The sequence below is a fragment of the Natator depressus genome, chromosome 19 (assembly GCF_965152275.1).
Source record: "Natator depressus isolate rNatDep1 chromosome 19, rNatDep2.hap1, whole genome shotgun sequence".
Classification (NCBI taxonomy): Eukaryota; Metazoa; Chordata; order Testudines; family Cheloniidae; genus Natator; species Natator depressus.
This window is the reverse complement of record NC_134252.1, coordinates 2,765,783-2,790,759: the sequence shown is the minus strand read 5'-3', so window position 1 is coordinate 2,790,759 and position 24,977 is coordinate 2,765,783. Positions and strand designations below refer to the sequence as shown.

At 64.8% G+C, this 24,977-nt stretch overlaps 1 protein-coding gene across 2 annotated transcripts in view; it reads left to right on the top strand.

The window, feature by feature from the left end:
• MAP7D1 (MAP7 domain containing 1) overlaps positions 1 to 20,316 on the top strand; it is a 36,822-nt gene extending 16,506 nt beyond the window's left edge. Inside the window, exons 2-18 of one of the 2 annotated variants that reach the window (XM_074934428.1) lie at positions 3,593 to 4,240; positions 4,825 to 4,893; positions 6,130 to 6,293; positions 6,773 to 6,887; positions 10,180 to 10,290; positions 13,098 to 13,220; positions 14,059 to 14,204; positions 14,734 to 14,870; positions 15,115 to 15,386; positions 15,815 to 15,998; positions 16,298 to 16,478; positions 17,102 to 17,206; positions 17,866 to 17,919; positions 18,383 to 18,446; positions 18,966 to 19,083; positions 19,334 to 19,530; positions 19,995 to 20,316. In XM_074934428.1, coding sequence (XP_074790529.1) covers positions 3,593 to 4,240; positions 4,825 to 4,893; positions 6,130 to 6,293; positions 6,773 to 6,887; positions 10,180 to 10,290; positions 13,098 to 13,220; positions 14,059 to 14,204; positions 14,734 to 14,870; positions 15,115 to 15,386; positions 15,815 to 15,998; positions 16,298 to 16,478; positions 17,102 to 17,206; positions 17,866 to 17,919; positions 18,383 to 18,446; positions 18,966 to 19,083; positions 19,334 to 19,530; positions 19,995 to 20,005 — 2,699 coding nt within the window. In that variant the 3' untranslated portion in view covers positions 20,006 to 20,316. Of the gene's footprint in view, positions 1 to 3,592; positions 4,241 to 4,824; positions 4,894 to 6,129; positions 6,294 to 6,772; positions 6,888 to 10,179; positions 10,291 to 13,097; positions 13,221 to 14,058; positions 14,205 to 14,733; positions 14,871 to 15,114; positions 15,387 to 15,814; positions 15,999 to 16,297; positions 16,479 to 17,101; positions 17,207 to 17,865; positions 17,920 to 18,295; positions 18,447 to 18,965; positions 19,084 to 19,333; positions 19,531 to 19,994 lie in introns of those variants that run through there. The other variant, XM_074934429.1, reaches the window with a different exon arrangement.
• The last annotated feature ends 4,661 nt before the right edge of the window (positions 20,317 to 24,977 follow it).

Below are 24,977 nucleotides of genomic sequence, written 5' to 3'. Positions count from 1 at the left end.
CAGCAGAGGTGCGTGCGTGAGCAATTCCTCGCAGAGGCGGGGGACGCTGTGTCTGTGGGCGCAGGGACCAGGGCCAGCTCCTGCCACTGGGGAAATGGGTTTCTGTGTGTCAGGGACTTACCTGTTTGGGGAGGGCTCTTTGGGTGTGTTGGAGGCAATGCCAGCGAGACAGAGCAAATCAGGGTTAGGGCCAACTCCCTACTTCCCTTCCGCCCCACCTCTGCCGGTGCCCCTCAGTCCCGACCCACAGCCCCTGCTGCTGTCCCAGCCCTAGGCTGCCCCCGGCCCATGGCTCTGCCAGTGCCCCTCTGCCTGGCACACAGAGGCAGCTGTTCATGCCCAGCTGCACGCTGACTTTTTGACCACAGTGAAGGCCCTTTGTGGGTTCGATCGTTTCCTGTGCTGGTGCAGCCAGTGCCCCTCCATGTCCGTCCGTCCGTCTGTCTGTCTCCTCCCCGCTGCGGGGGTGGCCAGTGCTGGCAGTTTTGCCCCAGCTGAGTTCTGAATTGAGGCGCTCAGAGGTGAGATCCCGCTTGGGGAAGCGAGGCCACGGCGCTTGGGAGAGGGGGTCACGGGGATCGACTGGTGCCCAGGTGCATGGAGCAGGCACGAGCCACCCTAGCCACAGAGCAGAGCATGGACGGGTTAGCTCTTGGTCCTCGTTAGGGGTGGGAGTGTGGGGAAGGGACCAGCCATGGAGGGTTCCCTGGAGGGTTCTGGGCCCTTCGCCATCCCAGGAGTGGCCAGGGCTCTGGGAGGGAAGTGCCATCACACTCTCCCCAGCCTGGACCGTGGCGGTGTCCCACCAGGGACCCCACGGCACTGCAGGCCCCCCTGCATCTGCTGTGGGATCCTGGCCCCTCCCAAACTGCCCAGGGGCTGCCCTCTCCTGGGCTAGCGCTGATGGGGCCTTGGTGCAGCCACCGGCCATGTTGCTGCCATGCCGCCATGGCACCGGTGTGGGGAGAGCGCCCACGTGGTCCAGCCCCGTGATTGGCATCTGGTGGGCCTGCTCCCCCAGGGCCCTATGGCTGGGGGCACTTTTCCCATTGGCCGTGCCGCCTTATGATGCGTCTGTGACCCCTTGGCGTAATGGGGGCAGCCTGGGCCCAGTGGGCAGGCTGAGGCGACGGCTTGTCTGTGGGGACAGGCATTGGCTTAGCTGCCCGTGCCCTTCCTATGTGTGTGTCCGTCCGTCGGACTCCTCTGTGGACGCTCCATAGTGACACAGTAATGCAACACATTGTAAGGAGAGTCATCACTTTAGATAAGCTATTACCAACAGGAGGGTGGGTTTGTGTGTGTGTTGGGGGGGGGTGGGGAGAAAACCTGGATTTGTGCTGGAAATGGCCCACCTTGATTATCATACACATTGCGAGGAGAGTGATCACTTTACATAAGCTGTTACCAGCAGGAGAGTGGGGTGGGGAGAGAGAAAACCTTTTGTAGTGATAATCACCCATTTTTTCATGGTTTGTGTGTATAAAAACGTCTTCTGTACTTTCCACAGTATGCATCCGATGAAGTGAGCTGTAGCTCACGAAAGCTCATGCTCAAATAAATTGGTTAGTCTCTAAGGTGCCACAAGTCCTCCTTTTCTTTTTACTAATGCAACAGCCCTGGATCCAGGCCCTGCTCCGTCCCCACTTGCTGGCATTGCGAATCTCTGCCTGGCTCCTGTGATGGACACGGGCAGACCCGACGCCAGGGCTGGGATAAACCGCTCCCAAGGGGACGCGCTCTCCAACCCGCACGCAGGCCGGAGGGGGCCGGCGCCTCTCGTCAGCGGGCAGGGACCTGGGCGCCGCCAGCGAAGGGGCAAGTGTCCTGAGCCCCAGGTGGCAAACAAGTCGTGGCACCTTCACTCCGGGTGACCTTTTGGTACCACGCTCCCAAAGGAACGTTGGTGCCCCTCGATCCTGAACTGCCGCCCCCGCTAGCCTGTATCTGAACTGGCGCTGAGCTTGCCAGCTCTGCCGGACGGCCTGCACGGCTTTATGATGTGGGGTGCCCTCCCAACGCGCCCTCCTGTAGCCATGGGCAGGAGCCTGCCCCGCTCTCTGCTGACTCCCTCCAACCCAGCTGTGTGTGTGTGTGTGTGGGGACGGGAGGGCGGGGACGGGGGGTGTTCCCCTGCTTTGTCTCGCTCCTGCTGGGCTGGGAGAGTCCTACCCGTCCGTCCGGTCAGGCCCAGTCTGTCACTTCCTGTGGGAGCGGGTGGGGTGCGGGAGGCGCTGGGTGGCCCCGCACGGGGGAGGCTGCCTTTGGTTGCTGGAGATGCCTCGGCCTCACATGGACATTCTTGCAGCATTAGTCAATTGTTGTGTGCAGAGCACTTGCCGCAGGCTCTGTCTCGGCTGCTGGGACCAGAGCTGGGCTGGAGCGATGACGTGGTGGGAGCTGGGAGGACACTGTCCTGGGCTGGGAAAGGCAGCTCCCACTCCAGCGCTGGGAAGGGATGGGGTGCTGTACCCACAGCCAGCCGGGGGGGGGGGTCCTGGCTCCTGCCGTGCAGTCTGTCCAGCCCCAGGCCCTCCCCTTCCCCACCCCGGGAACCCTTCCCTTGTGAGTGGTCCTGTTTTGGGGCAGGCTTAGCTCTGAGCCAAGGATCCAGGACCCTCGGCCCCCACCTGGGAGTAGGGCAGGCAGCTGCTCCCACAGGAAACAGGGTGGCTTTGTGCCCTGCTGGCTGATGGCCGGTGCCGGGCAGTGCCAGGCCCTGGCCGATGGGCGCTCTGTGCATTGTGTGAGCTGGCCGGAGGGACGCGCTGTGCCTGGCACTTGTAGCATGGGGCTGTGTGACTGTGGGGGTTGTGGGGCGCGTGGGCAACTGCTAACTGCCGTGGGGCCCTGCCCTCCATGGGAGGCACGGCTGTGTTCGGAAGGGGGCAAGGCAGGGCCTGTGGGATCTGGGCCCAGCAGTGCCCTGAAATGTGCCCTGGCCAAGCTGCCCGCCAGGGCGGTTCCAAGCCCAGCCTCCTCCTCTGGGGCTGACCCCACTGCCCAGGCCTGAGAGAGCAGCATTGGGTAGCCCTTGTATGAGACGCATGGGGGTCCCCAGGGGCTGCCCCATGCCTGGCAGAGCTGGAGGGGGCTGCTGAGGGACTGGGGGGAGAGGGGTACTCGGGGAGCTGGGAGCGGGCGCCAGGCCGTGAGTCACAGGCCCTGGGGCTGGAGTGAGCAGTGTTCAGTGTCACTTCTCACATCCCGTCCTTGGTTCCTGTTTCGAGGCTAGAAGAGTCTGCGCCCATTGGGGAGGGCGGCGCCAACTGGCTCCCCTGTGCCGCTATGGCCCAGTGCAGATGGGCACCGCTGGCGGCCCCGGGGAGCCAGGACGATGCCAGGACGGCCCTGCCCGGCCATTGATCGCCCCTGGCCCTGGAACGCGGCTGGCAGGGGTTGCTGCTGAGTGAGGCCATGGGCCAGGGCGCTGGGGTGGGGTGGGGTGGGGTGGCAGAGCGGGGCTCTGGCACGCCGACCTCCCCCAATTCCTGCCCCAACATGGTGGAGATCTTCCCTGGGGCCCATGCGTGGGGCTGGCCTGGGCTCTGGGGAAGGATTGACCTTGTTCTCTTCTGCTTCTGTGTTTCAGCTAAAGCAGCAACCCCTCCAGGGCAGAGCGTCCCCCCCAAGAGTGACCAGCCAGCTCCTGCTGCAGCCCCCTCCCCGTCTACAGGAGAAACACTGCCCCCCAGGAGTGACTGGCCTGCCCCTCCCGCAGCGACCCCTATGGGAGAGTGCATCCCACCCCAGAGCGACCAGCCCTCCCCCCCTGCCACACCCACCCCTGTTGCAGTGACCCCTCTGGGAGAAGCCCCGCCCCCCCCGGGAGACCAGCCAGCCCCTGCCGCTGCCCCCCCACCTCCAGGAGAAGCCTTGCCGCCCTGGGGAGACCAGCCAGCCCCTGCCCCCGCACCTCTAGGAGAAGCCTTGCCCCTCCAGCGAGACCAGCCTGCCCCTGCTGCTGCCCCCCGACCTCCAGGAGAAGCTCTACCCCCAAAGCCAGCCCCAGCCAGCCAGCCAGCCAGCCCCGGAGACCAGCCAGCCCCAGTAGTTGCTCCAGCCCCTGTGGAAGAGACCCCTTCAGGAGCAAAGAGCCCTCCAGGAAATGCCCGGCTTTCCCCAGCTGCAGCCGCCCCCACAGGAGAAACGCTACCCCCCAAGAGCGATGGGCCGTCCCCTGCCACCGCCGCTTCTCCGTCACCTGCCGCAGCGGCCACCAGCCCCAGACCCAAGCAAGGTGCGTGCGTCTCTGGGGCAGTGCTGCACAGGGCCTTGGGTACCTCCTCTTCTGCCCCCATAGCCCTGGCCCGAGGGGATGATTCCCGCTTGGCGGACAGGCCCAGAACAGCGGGGCTGGGATGACCCGAGTGCCCGTGGCCGGCCCACATGGCGCCTGGGATCTCCCCATCATGGGGGTCACTCACAGGAGCTGGTGCATTGATCCCTGCAGCCGGCTCTGGGGGCTGAACCAGGCTTTGCAGGGACTGCCCAGGGCAGCTGGGGCCCGGGGCGGGTGTGCGGCCCCAGAGCGCCCCTCTGCAGGGATTAGCGGGAGCATCCTGGCCAGCGTGGGGGCTGCGCCGGTCACGGCACGGAGCACCTGCCCGTGCTCTCAGGCCACGGTCCGGTTCCCTGGGCAGCTCTTGGCTGAGGCCATGTGTCCAGGGCAAAGAGGCAGCAGGCACAACCCTCATGGATCACACGTCAGGCGCCTTCCCCTCTGCCCAGCAGATGTCCCGAGCCTCCCCTGGCCGGCTGGCTGGGGCCAGGGTGGGGCTTCAGAGCCCTGTGCTGAGCAGATTTTCTCTCTTCTCCTCCCAGGTGCCCAGAAAGCTGAAGCAAGGCAGAGGCAGGCGAAGGAGCGGAGGGAAGAGCGGGCCAAGTACCTGGGTGAGGAGCCAGTGAGGCTGGCGTGAGCCCCAGGCCAGGCCCCTTGCAGAAGGGAGCTGGGGGAGAGGGCCGTGTGTGCGAGTGCCCTGGGCTCTGGGGACCCGTTTGTCTCCGGTGGGTGATGGGCACACGGCAGCATGGAGAGGGCGCCGTGGGCACCAGGGACGTGGCCTGGGATTTGGTTCTCAAAGGGGAAAGCGGGATAAAGACAAGCCCAGTTAGAGGAGCTTTGCGCGTTCATTGGGAGTCTGATTAACCGGGAGTCGCAGGATTAGCCCCGGGCGGTGGGATCCCGGCGAAACATGGCGCCCCTGCTGCCCCAGGAGCCCTGAGCGAGCTGGGGCCTCGTGCTCTCGCAGCTCCCAGCAGTCGCGCTGCAGGGCCCCCTCTGCGTCCCCACACAGCAGCCTCCTTGTCTTCCAACTATTTCCACCCTCATTCCCCCATTGTTTCCCTGAATGTGCTTTTCAGGCCGGCTTCTCCACTCCCTTTTGTCCTGGCCCCAGGCTCCTCCCCTCCACGCCCAGCCGTTGCTGCGGGTGCCTCTGCCCCAAATCCTCCCCCGACACCTGTGGCTCTGACTCCTGCCGTGGGCTTCCGCCTGCAGGGAGCTTGGCAGAGCCCAGCTCCTCCGGCCACCTGACCCCAGCAGCTGCACAGCCCCACCCTGCCCAGCTCTGGGCCCCTCCAGAGCTTCTGCTCCAGCACTCCCTGGGAGGGATCTAAGCGAGCGGACGGTCAGAGGTGCTGTCCCAGGCCTTCCCATCCTTCCTCAGGCAGTGCCCCATCCCCTGCCGAGCCAGAGTGGCCACTGCTCCACCCGCTGCTGCCTGGCCGGTGTCCGGAGGAAGGGGGAAAAGCCCATCATGCCTGTGGCCAGCAACACTGTGCTGGGGGCTGCCTCCTGGGCATGGGAGCTGGGCCCGGGTGCCCTCCCCTGCCCTCCTTCGCTGTATCTGCCTGGGGCAGTGAAAGGGGGCCAGCTGAGATGGGGTCCCCATCATGCTTGGCACTGCCTGGCCCCAGGAGCAGAGAGGCCCAAGACGGAAAGGGCCGTTTCTAGAGGCCCTGCACTGTCATGACTTTTAACTGGAAGGGCCGGGGTGGGGTGCTGCAGCCTGAGCCCAGCCACCCAAGCCATGGCCCTGGGCAGGAACCCGGCCCGCCTGGCCCTGTGGCGCCAGGGGCTGGGTGTTGCGGGCTCCGTCCCCTCACAGCCACGCTCTCTCTTGGCAGCTAGCAAGCGAGCGCTGTGGCTGGAGAAGGAGGAGAAGGCCAAGGTGCTGCGGGAGAGGCAGCTGGAAGAGCGCAGGAAGCGGCTGGAGGAGCAGAGGCTGAAGGCAGAGAAGCGTCGGGCCATCCTGGAGGAGCGCCAGAGGCAGAAGCTGGAGAAGAACAAGGTGGGCACGGGGATGGGCAGGGCAGGGGCAGCCTCTGGTTGGCATAAAACACCCCTGGGTACGAGATCTCCAGGCACAAAACAGGATGGAAAAACCACCCCAAACTCTCCAGCCCTTAGAAGAGTCCCCTGTGCATCTGTAACCCCCACTGCATGCCCCACCCCGCCTCCCCTGTGCCCCTGCACACCCCCAGCATGCAATTGCCCCCCAGCTCTCCCTGCACCCACAGACCCGTGTCCTGCACCTCCCTCCACAGGCCCTGGCAGTGCTGGGGGCGGCTGGCAGCAGGTGCTTGTCCTGGCTCACTGTGGAGCCCACGTCACGGCTCCTTCTCCTTCCCCGGTACTTGTTTCAGAGCCAGCCCCTGACCCCAGCCCCTAACCCTGACCCCTCAGGCGGGACCCCGATGCTGGGATGCAGCTGCAGGCTGCTCTGCGCCTGCTCCCCCAGCCTCTCACCCCCTCCTCTCCTTGTCGCAGGAGCGCTACGAAGCCGCCATCCAGAGGTCAGCCAAGAAGACCTGGGCCGAGATCCGGCAGCAGAGGTGGTCATGGGCTGGCGTGCTGCACCAGAGCTCCTCCCGGCACAAGGATGGTGAGTCGGGGGCTCAGGCACACGCCCGGCTGGGCACAAGCTGCCTGGGCTCCCCGCTGGCGTGCGAAGATGAAAGGGGGGGATGTGGAATCCTAGGCCACGTGGGGCACCGGGCTCTCTGCAGCGGGCCAGGCTCTTCAGTCGGCTGTGCCAGGGTTCACCCACCGCAGCCTGCCTCCAGGCTGCTGCTGGGAATGGCCGAGGGAGGGGCTGGGCAGGTTTGCAGTGTCCAGGTAGGGGCAGGGCCGGGGGGATCCATCAGAACCTCCTTGCCCCTGAGCAGCTGCCTTCTGCTAAGCGGCACCAGCATGGTACCCTGCGCCCGTCAGGGCCCCTCCCTCTGCGCCGGGTTGTCGCTCTCGGTGCCCTCGCCCTGTGTGTGGGCTCTCCGTGTTCGCATTGCCCAGCGGAGTTCAGTGGCTGGTGTCCTATCCGCGGGCAGGGGTGTTGGTGCCTGCTCGCTCCCCGTCTCCAAAGCCGTGCCCTCGCCTGGTCGTTCCTGGGCAGCCTGCAGGAAGGGGAGTGACGTCGGCCGGTTGTTGTGACTACAGATCTGTGTTGGTGCCGTGTCGCCCTCTGTCTCGCTGGGAATGTGAGCATGTGTGGGAATGGCACGACGTTCTGGGGGCCCGTGCCGCCGTTACCCCGTCCCCGTGGCGCGGTCCAGTCGACGGCTGGTCTGCATGTGCTGAGCTGGGGCTGCAGCCGGCTCGGCGCTGCACAGAATGCCATGCATCGCGTTCGCTCCGCCTTCCGGGGAGCCCCTCGCGGGCAGGTGGGACAGGACTCGGAGTCATTTGTCCCCTTTACTGCCACTCCCCCTGTTCCTGGGCACTCAGCTGGGACTGGCACTGCCCAGGGTTCGCGCCGCCCCCCCCCCCCCAACGAACAGGTCTGAGCAGGGCCCGAATGGGGGAAGCTCTGCCCACAAACAAGCTCCGCCCTGTGAGGTCCCCTCTCCGGGTCGGTGGGAACAGCTCCTTGGCTCAGCCGCCTCTGCGTGCGGCTTCACCACGCCCAGGGCTCTGCTGGGCTCAGCTCCACTTTGACTGAGGGGAAAGAAACCTATGGAGGCAGCTCCCCAAGCTGCCCACCCGTGGCACCAAAATGCAGCGTTGCTCCCCGTGAGTTGTGCAGATCAGGGACGCGCCCCCACAACCCTCTCTGCTCTTCCACACGTGAGGTGTGAAATAGTGAACAGTGCTGGCATTGAAGTGATCCCGGCTGGGCCGCTGAGCGAATGGGGCGGTTCTCCTTGCCGAGCTGTGGGTGCAGGCTCTCTGCAGACTCAAGTAAATGTCTCTGCCTCATTTACACGCGGGCCACGTTTCTGGGGTTCTCTTTGCAGCCAGAGCAGCTAGAGGCTGGCTGTAAGGGGCGCAGGCCGAGGCACTGGAGAGGCAGTGGCATGAGAGAGGTGGGGGTGCCTGCTGGCTGAGTCCAAGTCCCGTTTGTGGGGGAACTTGGAGGGAATGGCTGAGTTTAGTTTGTTTCTACTGGGAGCCGTCGATGGAGCTGGGTTCACAGGCAGGGTCCCGACCTGGGAGAGCTGGGCCCAGCTCCGGCCCTGCCCCAAATTCTGACTGGTGCTTGAACAGTCTGGAGCAACCCAGCCAGCTGGGGACGCCTGTCGCTCCGACTCGCTGCCCTCTGGTTCCGGGGAGCCCAGCATGGGATGCCCCGGATCTGATTGTCCAAGAGGCTGTGCAGCTCGCAATGGGGCAGCCCCCTTGGCGTCTCGGGCCAGCTCCGCCCATCAGCAGCTGCTTTTGCAGATTCCAACCCTAGGCAGTCTGGGGGGAAAGCCCCTTTTTGCTCTTAATTTTTTATTATTTTTTTTAATGGTTCTTTCCCAAGCAATGAACTGACCAGGAGATTCCCCCGCTCCCCCAGGCCCTGTCTGACACCCCATCCTGCTGCAGGGGTCTCTCACATGCTGCCAGGCTCCCTGCTCTCAGTGGGGCGTCGGGATGCGCAGGAGGTCTGCTCTGTCGGCCTCGCCTGGCATCTGGGCCAAGGGCGCCCAGACCTGCCCCACAGACAGCCCTGGAGCCCCGGCCTGAGTGCCACGTCCCTGCCTCAGGTCTCCGCTCTGGCTGCCAGCCTGTGCCGCTCAGCAGCTGCTGGCTCAGTGCAGAGGAAGCCCCAGCTCCCACCTCCAAGGCGTGGGGCTGCCTGGAGCACTGTGGGACGAAACCTTCCCAGGGACTCTCCTCCCAGCCGTCCCATGGCCGGTCCCTGGCTGGGACTCCTGGCAGTAGCCGAGCTGCTCCCCCTCCCCTGCACCGCCCCGGGAGGGCTGACCCCAACCAGGGAAAGCTGCAATGAATTATATGGGAGGGGGCAGTTCCACACTGGGGCAGCGCCTCGGGTGGGCTGAGCCTGCCCTGGCCCATGTCTGAGATGGAGGTTAGTCCCCAGCCTCTGGCACTCTGATGCAAACTCCCACCGCGCCATGCAATGCAATGAGCCGTGCTCAGAGAGGGCCGGGACTGGAGCAGGACAGGATCGAGTGGCCACTGGTGGAGTTGGAGGGCTGGGTTCAGTGTGTATGTTTGGGGGGAGCCTGTCTAGTGCCTGTGGCCCACCCCCTCTCGCACGCCCCCCAGCCTCCTCTCCAACCAAACTCTGCTGGCGCCAGCTACGCTGTGCAATGGGGCTGGGATTCAGTAGAGGCGAACTGCCCTTTGACCCCAAGCTGGAGTCCCCAACCAGCAACTTCTGAGCCCACCCTGGCACCGCCCCTGCTTCTGGCAGCCTCCAGGGCCAGACACAGACCCGGCTTCTCAAGAGGCCCAGCTGTACGGGGCCCAGGTGCGTCGTCCCAAAGCACCCAGCCAGGTCCTGGCGGAGGAGATCCCTGTCTGATGAGCAGAACCACTCACGGGCTGGGCCAAGCCAGAGTGCCACGGGGCACTGATGCTGTTCAGCGCTCCCTCCAGCCGGTGCTTCCCCTGGGCAGAGGGTCCAGCACCTCCGGTGGATGTTCCAACAGGTGCCAGCTCTCAGTGGATCCCAGCAGCTGTCCTTGTGCCTCCTGCGTGCTGCTCCCAGGGCTCTGTCTCCTGCCTGCGCTGGGCTGCTCTGACGCTGCCCCTCCACCCCTGCAGTCCTGTGCTGGGAGCAGACCTCCTCCCGGAGCCCCGGCCTCCGCCCCAATGCCCACATCCCCGCCGAGGGGAGCTCCGTCCTGCCACTCGAGGGGCGCATGATGCTGCATGCCTGCATGCAAGGTTCCCCCGGCTTCCAGCCGCCGTGACCTTAATGCCCTTGTGTCTTTTCCCTCCTTTAGGTGCGAGCCGGTGCTCAGTGTCCGCTGTTAACCTCCCCAAACACGTGGACTCTATAATCAACAAGCGGCTCTCCAAATCCTCCGCCACTCTCTGGAACTCTCCCAGTAGAAGTAAGAGACCTTTGCCTTTCCCACCAGTGCATGGGGCCAGTGGGGAGAAGCAGCTGAGGGAGCTGACCCCAGCTCCAGCCCAGCACTAGGGAGATGCCCCTTTGAGTGCCAGGCAGTGCCCATCCCCCCCAATCCCTGCCCTCGCAATGTGCCGCCCGTGGAGAGGGGAGAAGCCGTTTGCTGTTTTTTCTTGCAGGAAGAGCCAGGAGCACGCAGGCGTCTCCTCGCTTGCTGGGCGAAGCATCCTCCCAGGCCTGTCAGCGTGGCACTCTGCCTGTGACTGAGGGCTCTGTGACCCAGGTCTCCAGTGGGGAACCAGCCAGTTCTCTGGGGAACCCCCCATGTTCAGTGGGAGCTGAGGCCATGTTCGGGCATCGCCCCCCACCCTCGGCAGCTCTCACTCAAGGGAGCCGGGGGAAAGCTGCACAGGGCCGGTGAATTCAGCACCAGAGGGGCTGGTGCCAGACGCACTGGGGTCCTTGCTGCCCCTCGTGTGGGGGGGGTGAGCAGGCCGGGTGCTTGTGATGCTCTGTTAGTGTGACCGGCATGTGGGGCACCTGGGGTTGCATGTGTGATCCGGGGGGAGGGGGTGGGGATGGCTCTGCTGTGCTCAGAGCATGGGGTCACGGTTGGGCTGCCAGCAGCTTGGGCTCCATCGGCTATGGGGCAGGGTGGGGGGGTTGCTGAGGGATGGCGCCCTCCGGACTGCTGGCCTACGGCTGGCCCGTCCCCACCGCAGTGCTCGGGGGGGGAGGGGCTAGCTCTTGGTCCGGCTCCGCCCCGCCCTGGCAGCATGGGCCATGGGGGCCTGGCGGGCGGAGCAGGAGTCTGTATGCGCCGTGCCCCTCCAGACGGGCTCCTAGGCAGGGCGGCTCGCCGCGAAGAAGGCTGGCAGTGCCAGGCCCATGGCTGCTGCCTGCACGGGCTGCCTGGCTCTGCAAGGAGCTTGCCCGAGGAGCCGGAGCCCTGTTCCCAGCCCCGCACCGCGGCTCCCCGAGCCAGAGGACTATTTATAACCCCCGAGCTGCTGTTCTGTTTGCCAGTTGCCTAGTGATGGGAGTTTGCAGCCCTCCCGTGCCGCGGAGGTATAAATAACCCGAGCAGCTGATGGGGTGGTGACTGGCAGGGGCAGGGCTGTCTGAACCTGGCTCAGCTGCCCCACGGGGGCTGAGGGGAGCTGGCTCTGCCAGGGGGTCAGCTGTGAGCGGGCAGGCTGCAGAGCTCTGTGCCAGGGGCTGAGCTGCCCTCCAGGCCTGTGGGTCAGGGCCCAAGCAGCAGGTGCGGCAGCCTGCTAAACCCCAGGGCACATGGGGGCAGGGGTCTGGGTCTCGGGGCTCAGTGGGACAGAGGTACAGCTGACCCCTGAGTTCAGGACTTGCTGTCTCCAGGAGTGTGATGGTCTGAGCCCAGGGCCTGACCCCCAGGAGCCATGGGGCTGTGTTAGCCAGGCGTGGTGCCAGGGGAAGGGGCGGAGAACTCGGTGTTGGCGGTCCTTCTCTGGTGCCCCCCTTTGTCACTCGTGTCCCCAGTTCACCCGCCCTGGCCTGGAGGGTCTTTGCTCCCCCCCCCATGAGAGGGATTCCCAGGAGGGGTGCTGGCTCGTGGCTGAGGCTGTTTTCGGGGTGGGGGTTGCAGTGAAGGGACAGATGGATCCCAGCAGGGCCCAAAATGGGGATGGGTGGGGGGAGACTGCCAAGGGCAGCACATGGTCCTGGAGCTGCGGTGCCAGCCCTGTGGAGTTGTCGCACTCGGAGCGTCGGCCCGCATGGCTGAGCAGGTGTTCGCCGTCCGGGGGCTGAGCTGGGCCCAGGGTCCATGGAGATGCCAAAGCCAGTGCCCCCTTCCCCCACAGCCGGAGTGATGCAAACCACGGGTCTAGGCCCAGAGCCGGCCACCATGGTGTGCAGAGGCCTTGGGGATGAGTGCCCTGCCCAGCTCTGGGGAGCTGGCATGGGCAGTGCCTATCCTGTTGTCATCCTGCTGCACCGTTGCCGGCTGGTCTCCTCTTACTGTGTACATCGGTCTGCCCATCTGGCCCCGATTTCACTGGGGCTTCCCTGAGGCGAGTGCCAGCCTGGGGAAGGTGCTGGCTGGGGGCAACCTGGGCAGCAGCAGAGTGAGCTATCCCAGTCCTGCCCTGGAGGGGCCCCAGAGCAGCAGGAGAGAGAGCTTCATGCTTGGCTCAGGTCTTGGCCCTCTGCTGAGACCGGGCTGCACGAGAGGGCGGCTCTGCAGCGGACAGGCAGGGCCTGGAGGCTCCTTGCCCAAGCTGGCGGCACGTTGCCCTGGCCCCTGCAGGGCGATTCCCCCTGCACTCCGGTGGATCAGGAACTGCAGGCCTGCCGGGCTCCCGTCCCTTCCCGTGCCGTGTGGGCTCTGTGGGATGCCCACCGGGAGAGTGGCTCAAGCAGGGCCCACAGGCTGGGGTGGGGGAGAGCAGCCCTAGGGAGGGGGCTGCTGGGAAGGGCTCTGGCCAGCTGAGCCTCTCCAAAGGTCTTGCAGGTGGGACTGCTACCGGGGGCGGGAGGAGGGAGGCGCTGGCAGGCGTCCGGGGGCACCGGGGCCCTAACCCAGGCCCGCCGTCACTCGGGACGCTCTCCGTGGGCTTGGGTAGGCGGAGGGCTTGGGGTGTCACTGAGGCGTTGAACGGGCTGGCAGCAAGGAGGCCTGGGAATGGAGATGGTGGGGGAGGGGTGGGTGTTTAGCCAGCTGGTGCCAGCATGGACCCAGGGCCTGAGGGTGGGGGCGCACCTGGGCCCGGAGAGGTGCTAAGGTCCCCCTCCCCGAAACTCTTATTCCTTTGCCAGACCGGAGCTTGCAGCTGAGCCCCTGGGAGAGCAGCATCGTGGACCGGCTCATGACGCCCACCCTCTCCTTCCTGGCCCGCAGCAGAAGCGCCGTGACGCTGGCCGGCACTGGCAAGGAGCAGGGTAAGCTGCGCCCCGCGGGGCAGCCGGGGGCGCGTGGAGCAAGGAAAAGCCAAAGCCATAGGGCTGGGCAGGGGCTGGTCAGCACGAGACCTCGTCCAAGGAGGCACCTGGTGACTCAGTCCGTGACAAGCTGCGGTCAGAGATGCAGCCGGCCGGCCTCGGTTCTCCAAGCTTGGGGGTGGGATGGGGGAGCAGACAGCGCATTTTGGGGGCGGGAAGTGGCTTCTGCTGGGATCCTGGGCCCTGAAGAGCAGTACCTGGACCCCGGGGAAGGGCACACTGACAGCGGAGGGCAGCTGGGTGTCTCTGGAGGATGCTGGGTCTCTGGGCGCCTGTGCCCTGGTTCCCTGCTGGGGGGACAGTGTGGCCTTATGGTAACCTGCCTCTTCTCTCCTACTGCCCCCCTCCCACCCCACCTTGCACTGTCCTGGGCACGTCTGCACCCGACAGCCCCTTTCTGGTGACCCAGCCCTTGAAATCCACTCTGGAGACCATGGGCCGGGGCCGGTCGCTCACTCGCTGGCCCCTGGGGCTGGGCCTGGCAGGGTCTCTGCTCTGTTGGGTTTGTGCCTCTCGGCTTTGCATGGCTGGGGATTACCCCCCAGGGGTCCGGCTCCCCGCCCCCAGTCACCACACCAGGGTGCCCTGGGCGCTAACGCTGTGTGGCAGGGGGCTAGTGGTCTCAGCCCGGTCTGTCCCCAGGCCTCTGTTCCTCTGGAGACCTCCACGTGCCGGGGTCCCCCCACTCCTCTGGAGGAACAGCCCTGCAGCCTGTTGGCTGATGATCCCTGCCCCTGCCAGGGCGGCCAGCCTGATCGTGTGTGCTCTCTGCCCCCAGCGGTGCCGGTGTGCCCCCGCTCCGCCTCCACCAGCCCCCTCAGCCCCTGCAACAACCACCGCGTGCAGCGCCGCTGCTGGGAGTGCCGCAGGGCGGTGGCCAGCAGCCCGGACGTGACGCCGCGCCGGAGAGCCGAGTCCTCGCCCGTGAGTGCTGCCCTGTCCCCGAACACAGCTCTCCCTAAGCGCGGGAACCAGGCACCTCTCCAGCGCCTGGGCCCCGGGCTCTGCCCCCTGGTGTCTGGGGGACGGGGTGGTTTGTCGGGCAGGACCCCGCTGCAGCCAGCCCATGACGGGCGCTGGCCAGACAGCAAACCCAGCAGGAACAGATCACATCGCTGCTGCTGCCTGCCACCCACCAGCCAGACCCGACCAGCCCTCGAGGGACTGGCCAGCCCTTAGTGTCCCCTGCAGAGCAGGCCTTGCCCTTGGGGGTCTCAGAGCTGGCATTCGGGCTGTGCCCCATAGAGACAGCCCAGTCCTGAGCTCTCCCAGACCCTGGGCAGATCTCTGTGCCTCGGTTTCCCTTCTGTGCCAGGGGGTGACAGCCAGGGGACTGTGAGAGATTCGTGTGCCCCCAGCCTCGGCCCCACCTCGCAAGGAGCTGGCAGGTCGCCAGCCCCTCGTTATCATTCTCCCTGCTCCTGGGCTCTGATTTCTCTCCTCCCCCGCACAGAAGAAGAAGGAGAAGAAGGACAAGGAGCGGGAGAACGCCAAGGAGCGGAGCGCCCTGTCTCGTGAGCGGGGCCTCAAGAAGCACCAGCCCCTGCCCAGCAGCCAGCCCAGATTCCCCCGGCCCGCCGTGGACAGCAGGTCAGGAGCTGCCTCGGCCTGGGCACTGTTAGGCACTCCACAGCCGACTAGCCGAGAGCCACGGGGCCCTGCCAGCGATGCTGGGATGCGGCCTGCCTGGGCCCAGACTGGGGGGGCTCTGCAGGGCCCTGGGCCACTGCTTCGAGCTGTGGTGGTGCCAACTGCAGGGCCACAGCGCAGTGGGCAGGCTCAGGGTGGGGGCATCCGCGGTTCACCTTCATGCTTTGTTCCTCTTCGTTTACAGCCCGGGGCCAAAGAACCGGCCCTCATCGCCTGCCACCCCCAGCCACCGGCCGGCTTCCCCCAGCCCAGGCCTCGGCTCTCCCCACAAGCCACCACTGCCCCGCAGCGCCCACTCCTCCCGCAAGGGGCGGCCCAGGGCCAAGGAGGAGCGCAAGGAGCGCGAGAGCCAGCTGAAGGCGCGTGAGAGGAAGGAGGAGGAAGAGGAGAGGGGAGAGGCCTCCCCAGCCCCGCCTGACACCCCCAAGACTCCTGGGCCCGCGGAGCAGCCCCCAGGTCTGAGAACACGCACCCTGATCCAGCCACATCTCCCAGAACCCCCGCCGGCCCCTCGCAGGGTCAGGTGGGAAATGGCAGCACCACCCCCACCAGAGCCCGGGGCCCCGAGCCAGCGGGCATCTGCTTGCAGCGCTCGGGTGTGAGCGCGGTTCTTCCTGCATCAAACAGCTTCACACCTCCCTGCTTGGGAATGGCGGGAGTAGTGGGTTGGAGGAGGGTGCTGGGAGCTAGGACTCCTGGGTTCTATCGCTGGCCCTGGGGAGGGAGGGAGTGAGAGCCAGGACTCCTGGGTTCTATTCCCGCTCTGTGAGGGGCGTGGGGTCTAGTGGTGTAGAGCAGGGGGCGTGGGCGCAGGACTCCTGGGTTCTGTCCCTGGGGAGGAAGTGGGTGTGATGAATTTGTTTGTGACACTGTGCGTTCTGCAGGTACTGCTGCCCCCTCCGGCACCCCCAGCCCCACGCCAGCTCCTGCCACGCCTTCGGGCAAACCCATGGCGGGCACCACAGACCGGGAAGAGGCAGCCCGGCTCCTGACAGAGAAACGCCGGCAAGCCCGCGAGCAGCGTGAGCGTGAGGAGCAGGAGCGCCGGGAGCAGGAGGAGCGGGAGAGGTCAGTGGCTCAGCTTCGCAGGGTGGGGGGCTCCTCTGTGCCTGCTGGGATCCCCCGCCGTGCCCAGGGATGGGGAGGCAGTGCTCACCCCACTGCCAGGGGCCCCGATACCCCGCAGTGGGCCTAAGAGGGGCCTTTGGAGCTTGGCACTTGGGGGCGCTGACTGTCCGCAGGGGCAGACCCTGGAGCAGCCCTGCCCTGTGCCCCATCCAGCTGCCTTGGGAAGCCTCCGCCGTCTTGCAGGCCGGGCAGCTCGCGGCGGTCGGGGGGCAGGGGGACTGAGGTGCCGTGTGCCGTAGGCGCCAGAGGGAGGAGCAGGCCCGGCGGGAGGCCGAGGAGCAGGCCCGGCGGGAGGCCGAGGCCCGCCGGCTGGAGGAGGCGCAGAGGCAGCAGCAGGAGGAGCGGCGCCGCCAGGAGGAGCGCCAGGCCGAGGAGCGGGCCCGAGCCGAGCAGGAGGAGATGGAGCGGCTGCAGAAGCAGGTGCAGGTGGCAGAGTGGGGTGGGGGGTGGGCACGTGGGGCGCGGAGGAGGATGGGGGGCGAGGGGAGGGACGGGGAGGGGCAGGATGGGCACAGGGCGGCACCATGGGGTGGGCAGGGCGGGGGTGACACAAGGTCCGGGCCCTGGGCACAGACCCCCCCCCCATGTGGGAGGGAGCCACGTACCTGCCCTGCCACCTAGTGGTGGAGAGAAGCACCAGTGGCCTGGAATTCCCACGCGGCAGCTGGCGACACCTGGCCCTTCCCCGGCGGGGGGCTGTGCCCCAGCTGCCCCCACAAGCCTCCAGCCCTGGCCTCCCCGCCGTTCCTGCCTGCACTCCCCCCACAGCACTGCCGGTGCCCCTCACTCCCAACCCGCACCCCTCGCTGTCCCAGCCTGGGCCTGGCTCCCGGCTGTGTTACCCTGTGCCGTCCCCGGCAGGGCCAGAGCTGTGCCTGGGCTATGCACACAGGGTGGGGTGCAGGGGACCCCTGCTGGACACTTGCTCCGCCTCCCCGGGGTGATGGCTGGCGAGGCCCAGCGGTGGGAAACGGCCCCTCCTGGCGGGGCAGAGCCCTTGCCTGTGTGCTGACCCTGGGGGCTGGCTCCCCCCTGTCCTGCAGAGAGAGGAGGCGGAGGCGCGGGCTCGTGAGGAGGCTGAGAGGCAGCGGCTGGAACGGGAGAAGCATTTCCAGAGGGAGGAGCAGGAGCGGCTGGAAAGGAAGAAGGTGAGCGGGGAGGAGCGGTGGGGTGGGGTGGGGTGGGGTGCACAGGAGGGTGGCGGGGTGCATTGCAGGGGAAGTGGGGCCGGGTGGGGCAGAGAGCAGGGGAAGTGGGGCAGGGTGGGGGCAGAGAGCAGGGGAAGGTGGGGGTGCGGTGGGGAAGTGGGGCGGGGAGAGTGGGGCAGGGTCGGGGCGGAGAGCAGGGGAAGGTGGGGGTGGGGTGAGGAAGTGGGGCGGGGTGGGGCAGTGTCAGGGTGCAGGGGTGGAGCCCAGGAGGCTGACCTGGTCCAGGCGGAGTTGGGGAGGGGGAAAGGGGAGCAGTGGTGCAGGGGTGGTAGGGCAAGGCAGAGCCCTGGGGACGGGGAGCAGCACAGTGCAGAGGGTGGTGCCCGGGTGCTGCACCGATGGCAGCTGGGACTCTGGGGAAGCGCTCGGTGAGCTGCCGGGTCAGAGCCCCTGTGCCCCAGAGACCAGGTGTGAGGGGGGCAGCTGCCAGCGCTTTCCCCAGGGGTGTCTGGTGCAGTGGGGGCAGCTGCCCCTGAAGCCCACATTGGGTCAGCCAAGCAAGGTTGGACCCATTGTCCTGCGGAGCCCCGAGCCCAGCTGGGCAGAGTGGGGGGTGCCAGGTGAGGGCTCTGGGACTGACCCACCTTCTCTCTCCGCAGCGGCTGGAAGAAATCATGAAGAGGACGCGCAAGTCAGACGCGGCCGATGCCAAGGTGGGTACCTGTGGGTGCAGCGTGCCAGCAAGCGCCCTGCTGCACGTGGGGCTGCCCATCTGGAGGCCCTGGTGGTGGCCATGCCACGCGGTGATGGGCCGGGGGGGAGGTTCTGGGCCCAGCCCCTCCTGGTTCTTTGGTGAGACCCTGGGATGCCGCATGCCTGACCTCTGTGCCCAACCCTCCTGGGCTAGGGCTGCCTCGGGTGGGTGCAGGAAGTGGTGAGTGGGCAGGTGCCAGGGCTGTGGAGGTCACTGCCCCCATGGGGGCTAGCAGGCTGCCCCACATCCCAGCAGCCTCTGGGATGGGCCTGGAGGAGTTGGGGTCTCTCCCCTGGCTATGCCCGCTCCCCCTCATCATGGGGTCCCGGCGGCAGGGGTCCCAGTGGCTGCCAGCCCAGGCCTCTCCCGGCCCCTCCGCTGGGCCTTGGGACACAGCTCAGCGCGCTCCTCTCCCTCTGCAGAAGAAGGAAGAGAAGAAAATGGTGAATGGGAAAGAAGCCAAACGGGAGGCTGACACCAGCCCAGGTAAACGCCGAGCCTGGGGCCCTGCAAAGCTGCTCCCCCGCCAGGCTTGCATGGGAGAGCCCCTGCCCCAGCCCACCCCCCACCCTGCCCTTCCAGGCCACACCCCCCTTTGCTCCGTCCCTGCCCCTCCGGGCCGCATACCCCTGCCCCTCTGGGGCACACCCCCCTCCATCCCACCCCGCCCCTCTGGGCCCCGAGTCCCACCTCCCTCGTCCGGGCCTGGGCAGCACACCCCACTACACCACCCCTCTGAGCCCAGGCATCCCACCCCTCCACGCCCCAGACCCGTACACACGAGGCCAATCATACAGGGCCCTCCCATGGCCCAGCCCGCCCCACTGGCCCTGTGAGACACGCAGCCCAGACCCACAAATGACACACACCAGGTCTCCCTGGCCAGGTCTGTGTGGGATGCCCACCCCACACTCTCCCACAACCCTACCCTGCCGGGCCTGAGCATCCCACCCCTCCTGGGGTCCAGTCCGGGTGGGACTGACCCATCTCTGCTCCGGTCCCCAGGCTGTGGGAAGCGAACAGGGCCACTGGCGAAGGAAGAGGAGCTCCCTGAGTCAGAGACACCCAGCACAGAGAGCCAGGGTGTGCGGATGGACCCTGTCCCTGAGGGGCCGCAGCAAAGGTATCTGCCCTGGGGGGAGGCACCGGGGAGGGCAGGGGGAGCTGGGATCACGCCGGGGGCGGCTGGGAGCGCCCTGCTCCGGGGCCGGGGGGAACTGGGACCATGCAGGGGGCTGCTAGGAACCCCCAGCCCTGGGGCCAGGGGGGGCTGCAGCTCTGCAGCCTGTGAGGGTTGGAGTGAGGGGCTTGGGGGCTGGGCTCTGTGCACCCTCCTTCTGGGCTCACTGCAGCCCCCCCATTTCCCCTCACAGCCCCCCCAGCAAGGACGCAGCGCCCCTGGTGAACGGTGTGCAGCCTGGCAAGCACGAGAACGGCTTTCCCAGCAAGGAGGTGGGCCAGGGCGTGCTGGAGCTCTCTCCGCACAGCGGCAGTGTCGACCCCATCATCCCCTTCGGGGACAAGGAGCCCTTCCTCAAGGCGGCCGTCGTCAAGCCCCCCCAGGTCACAGGTAGGAGCTTCCCCTGCTCACCCACCCGGCCCCAGCCAGCCCGCTCTTGCCGGAGCTCATGCCCACCCTTCATGGATCCTCTGCCTGGGCCCAGCGGGGGAGGGGGGTGTGGGGCTCAGTGGGGAGGGATAGAGCCCCAGCAGGGTGGGGTTGGGGGTGGCCCAAGCAGGGTTTGGGGGAAGAGGCTCAGCTTGGCCCTGGAGCAGATCCTGGCAGAGCGACAGCATCAGCCTGTAGAAAACCTGGGCAGTACAGGGGCCGTCCCCTCCTCCTGCCACCGTGGCCCCTTGTGTCCTGGGCCGTCCTGCGGGGTCACCCCCTGCCAGTGCGGCCACGGCCGCCGGATGCTGTGCGCGGAGCCCCGGGGCAGGCACGGCTCTGCCCGCTGGCCGGGCTGGCAGGCAGTGTCCGTGAGCCACGCTGGCCTAATCTGCCTCCCCCTTTCTCTCGCCCTCTCCCCGCAGAAGTGCTGTGAGGGGCAGATGTGTCTCCCTGGGCAGAGCGCCCCCTGGTGGCCTGCGCCGTGGCTGCCTCGGAGCGGGGGCAAGGAGAAGTGCCAATTCCGGACTTTCTCACAGAACTATAGCTGTTATCAGACGAAAAACCACGTCACTCCCACCTACCGCCCCATGAAGAGGATGAACCGGGCAGGGCAGGGGGCCGGGACGTGCCCTCCTCCCGCCAGCCCCAGGGACTCTTGATTTCTCTTTTTGTTCGTTTTTAACATGCACCTTATCAGACTGACACCCCTGCCCCTCCTAGCGGTTCCCACCGTGCCGCCCCCCCCGCCCCCCCCCCGACGTGTGGTGTAATAATGTAGTTATTTAACTTGCTGGGGACAGTGTATGTGAATAATGTAAATAAAGCTCCGTGTGACATCAGGGATGAGCGCCAGGCCCAGCTCTCTCTGTGCAGAAGGCAGGGCCCATCCCGCAAGCTTGGAGGGCGCAGGAGGCTGGCACTGGCCGGCTGTGTTCAGGGGTCTAGGGTTTGAGCTCATTTAACCTCCCGTAGCCGGGCCCAGCCAGCTGCTTGGTGCCACTCTGACCACTACCCCCGTACGATGTGCTATTCTCCTGGGCCGCCACGGGCGCGGGTGTCGGTGCTGTGTGTGTGGGAGGGGGCCGCCGGGGCCGCGCCCGCCTCGCTCGGTGCCATTGTGACAGTGTTATGCATCTGAACAATAAAACGGAAGAGCCGCCCCGCCTCCGCGTCTCTGTGTGCGCTCGGAGCCCGCCGGTCGGCCCCGGCCCCTCGCTGTCTCTGCCTCCTGCTCTGGGCTGGGAGGCGACAGCGTGGGCAGAAGGGAGGGCTCGGGATTCTCTTACCATCTCCAGCCAGTGACGCCAGCGCCTCGGACCCGAAGCTGGAGCCAAATGCACACAGCCTCCCCCTGCCACGCTGAGCCCAGTGCAGGGAACCAAGGGTCAGCCTGGCCTTTCCCAGCCTGTCACCCCTTGCTCTTTCATCTTCTAGCTGTGAGAGATGGTGCTGCAGGGTCTGAGCTCTCCTGCTACATCACCGCTGCCGTCCAGGAGATGGCAGCAACCTTTGTGCTCTTTATTCTCGCTGATGGGGCGTGAGATCCCAGCAGGCCCTGTCTTCTCTCCTAGTCAGCTGCCAAAATGCGCTCCCTGGTGCAGCTCCACTCCGGAGCACTGACAGGGGCCCCAGGATTAGCTACCGGAGACAGCCCTAGCCCTGGTGCAGCTCCACTGAGCGCAGGAGGTGCCAGAAAGGAGCAGAGCAGGACCCTGGAGCTCCATCCAGCAGGAGCTGAGACACACACCCGGAGCCCATTTTCCAGCCCCTGTGGGAACTGTGCAGCTGCTTCCATTTGCAGAATTCGCAACTCACCAAATTGTTTGGTTTTGTGAACTTTTTTTTTTTAAATTGTAACATTTTTATTGAAAAATGTTCCCGAAATTTTCCATCCACCTGAAAGCCTCTAAACCTGCATTTAATATTTCAAATTTCCCTTTAAAATGTAAACATAGGATTTAAATCGAGGAGAAGGGAGGTGAGTGGGTTTTTGATATTGAATTTTTCACAAAACCCAAACCTTCCATAAAGAACAAGTTGCTTGCACTTCTCCCCATGCCATAAGCAACCGCCTGCCTCTACCCCTGCAGCCCACGTGGGGAGAGATTGGAGTTTGTTAGTTCTTTATGACTGAGAGTTTATTACAAATACCCTGTAGCTATGGGCCCACCCACAGCGTAGTGTGTCTGTGTGCAAAGCCCAGCCGGGCTTAGGATCCCTCTGCTATCCAGAACTTCCTCTTACCTGCAAGGTCTGTTTGTTATATGGAAGGTCTCTGATTATCGGGAAAGCTGGTCCTAGCACAGTGAGCCCAATGGTTGGGGATGTATTGTAGACATCCTGCTCTCGCTCCTGGCTTGGTGTGCTTTGGGGGATTGGGACTGGCAGAGCAGTCGGCATTGGGCTAGCCAGATGCCTATGCTGCCTGCTGCAATGCTGTCAGTGTAAGGGCAAGGACGGTCTCTTTGGGGTCTGGCCAGGCAGTGCCCAGTGGCCAGAAGCTACCACAGCACAGTTATGAGTTAATAACAGTAGTGCAAGGCAGATCCTTTCTTAGCCATTTGTGGTAAGGTCTCCCCTTTGGCCTCTGCCCTGTGTCGCTAGCTGCCAGGCCTGTAACATGCAAGCAGGGAAAAGGATTTCTGAGGGTTGTGTTAATCGCTGAGATGCCGAGGAGCAGTCATTAGTGCCCAATGTTGACTCCTGGGCTGGGAGCCTGCTCATCCCCCATCACAGGAGTGGAGGGTTGCACTGCTGGGGAAGGTTTCTGTGATGGGCTGCTGGATACTTTCCACCCCGGCCTGTGAAGACAGCCAGCCTGGCTCCAGCCCTGGGGACCCAGGATCTCGCTGCTCCCTTGGAGGAACAGATTCCTCAAAGCATTAAATCTACTTCCTAACCCCGCCCCCAGAACTCCCCTCCTCCCTCTAGCTGGCTGCTCAGCTGTTGTTCCCTTCTAATATGTCGATGACACCCTGGGGGTCTATTTTCAGACCCCCTCAGCATACCAAGGTCAGCATGCCTGGCCCTGGCACATGGCTCTCGCTGGCTTCCTCCCCTACCCACCCACAAAGCCTGGCAAGGGTGGAAAAGGGGCCTCCGGGGGCATTCTTTCCAAGTGGCATCAGGCTGGAAGGCAGCAGGAACATGGCAGTGATGGTGCCGGCTCTGCCGGTGCCAGGAGCAGAGCCAGGGCTGGTCCGGCTGTAGCCCAACGCTACAGCAGCAGTGCTGCTAATAATAACCGAACAGCGAGACTCTTCCTTTCACAGTGCTCAGAGGGCTGTGCCCCCATTATACAGATGGGGAAACTGAGGCACAGAGAGGGTCCAAGGTCACACAGCATGGCAAAGTCAACACAGAGCCCAGCTCTCCTGGTTCCCAGTTTCCTGCTCAAAAGCAATGCCAGGCTGTGCCAGGGCTGCGCCCAACCGGTCGAAGCAAAGCCTTGGGGTCCTAGGAAGGGGTTCAGAACCAGCAGAAGCCGGGATCCGTTCCCAGCGATGGCAGCTGGAATCGGACATTCTAAGTCGGCTCCTCTCAGCACTAGATTGTTGTTTCTTAAAGGGCCAGGGCTCCAGAACAGAGTGGGAGGTGGCGGGTCATAGACCTCAATGGTGCCCTGAGGGGAGGGAGTTCCTGCCCGGGCCCAGTGGGGTGCTCTTTGCTGGTGGGCTCAATGGAGCTATGGGTCACACAACTCCCTCTCGTGAGCATGCCCATCCCTATCCCTGTGGTGCAGGATGCTTCTCCCACGTCTAGGTAGGCCAGGAGGTGACCAGCTGAGTGACAAGGTGGGGACACTACGCTCCCCATAGCTCTTGTCTGACATACCCCAAGAACACTGCTTTGCTGCGCTCCCCGGGGCAGCTCTGCTCCAGAGCCCTGACAGGGGCCCCAAGGTGTCCAGCAGAGATTGTTGTGGCTGTCCGGCACCTGGATTAGCATTGCTCTCTCAGCTGGGCCTCCCATCTCAGCGATTTTTGCTCTGCTGCGCTATCTGTCCAGATCAAATGGCCCATCATTCCTTACAAGGTTGCATGGAGGGAGGGCGGTCGGATAGGGGGGCGGGGGACCCTCCCAGCACGGACCCTGGAGGCAGAGTAAGGAGCAGTGGTGTCCCTCTCCCAGTGCTACTGCTCCCAGGAAGAGACTGGGACAGTGCAGAGAGAGCTGAACTTCCCCTGTCCCCCCCAACCCCCCAAGCAGCAACTGTGGGGAAGGAGCCACGGGCCCATAACACGGTTTTTATTAGATGCAAGGTGGGGCAGGGAATGTCTTTTATTGGACCAACTTCTGTGGGTGAGAGAGACGAGCTCTGAGCTTACCCCGAGCTCTGCTGCAGGCCTGGGAAAGGAACTCGGAGTGTCACAGCTCGATCCAATGTGGACCAGATTGTTCACATGAGCGGTTAACACATGTTTGACGGGACCATCCACGGTGAAGTGGCCTGTTAACACCGCTGCAGCCATGGAGCAAAACCATGAATTTTATTAGACCTTTGCACTGCATCCAGCACAGCCGCACAGGTTGCCTTACACCCAGGAGCGATGCTTTTTAATGGAACTACAAATGACTCACTATTAATTGTATTACAATAGCACTTAGAGGCCCCAACTGCATTCAAGGCCCCATTGTGCCAGGTGCTGCACAGACACAGAGGCAGTCCCTGCCTCCAAGGGCTTAGAATTTAAATCAACAACACACAAGGGCTGGGAGATAGCTGGGGAAGTGAGGCACAGAGAGGCTGGTGACTTGCTCTGGGTCACACAGGGAGTCAGTGGCAGAGTAGGGAATTGAACCATGGTGTGTACCTCAGGACCCTCCGCCATGCCCCTGAGACATCCTGTTAGATCTGTTCCAACAGAGGACACATCAGGTGTTAGGTTGGCTCTTGGGGTGGAGGCTGGGAGGTGAGTTCTTGCCATCACAAATTCACACATAAAGACATCAGAGGCCTTAAGTTAGCACCATGTCACCAATCCAGCCCTGAGGCTGATGGATCATGGGCCTCCAGCAAGAGGAATTAAAACGATACCATCTGCAGGTGGAAAAACCCATAGGCCATGCTGGCAAGCCCTGCAATGCTCCAAGAAGCCTGTGAGTGCGGAAAGCCCCAGATTTTCCTTCCACTTGTAAATAGCAGGGCTCAGTCCGTGTGCCAGTCCCAGAGGGACCCTGCGGACTGATGGGAGGGGAACAGCCCATGCATTGGCTCCAGGGGGCAGAGCAGCACCTGATGCAGTGCAGGGTTCACAGTCAAACCAGGGATCTTCCCTCTTCTCCCACAACTTGTCCTCTGCTTCTGCCTGCAAGTCCCCTGCATGTTCACTTCTCACTAGGAAGGGCCCAGCTGCACTAGCCACCCAGGGAAGGGGACAGGTGGTGCTTGGTTAGCTGGCTGT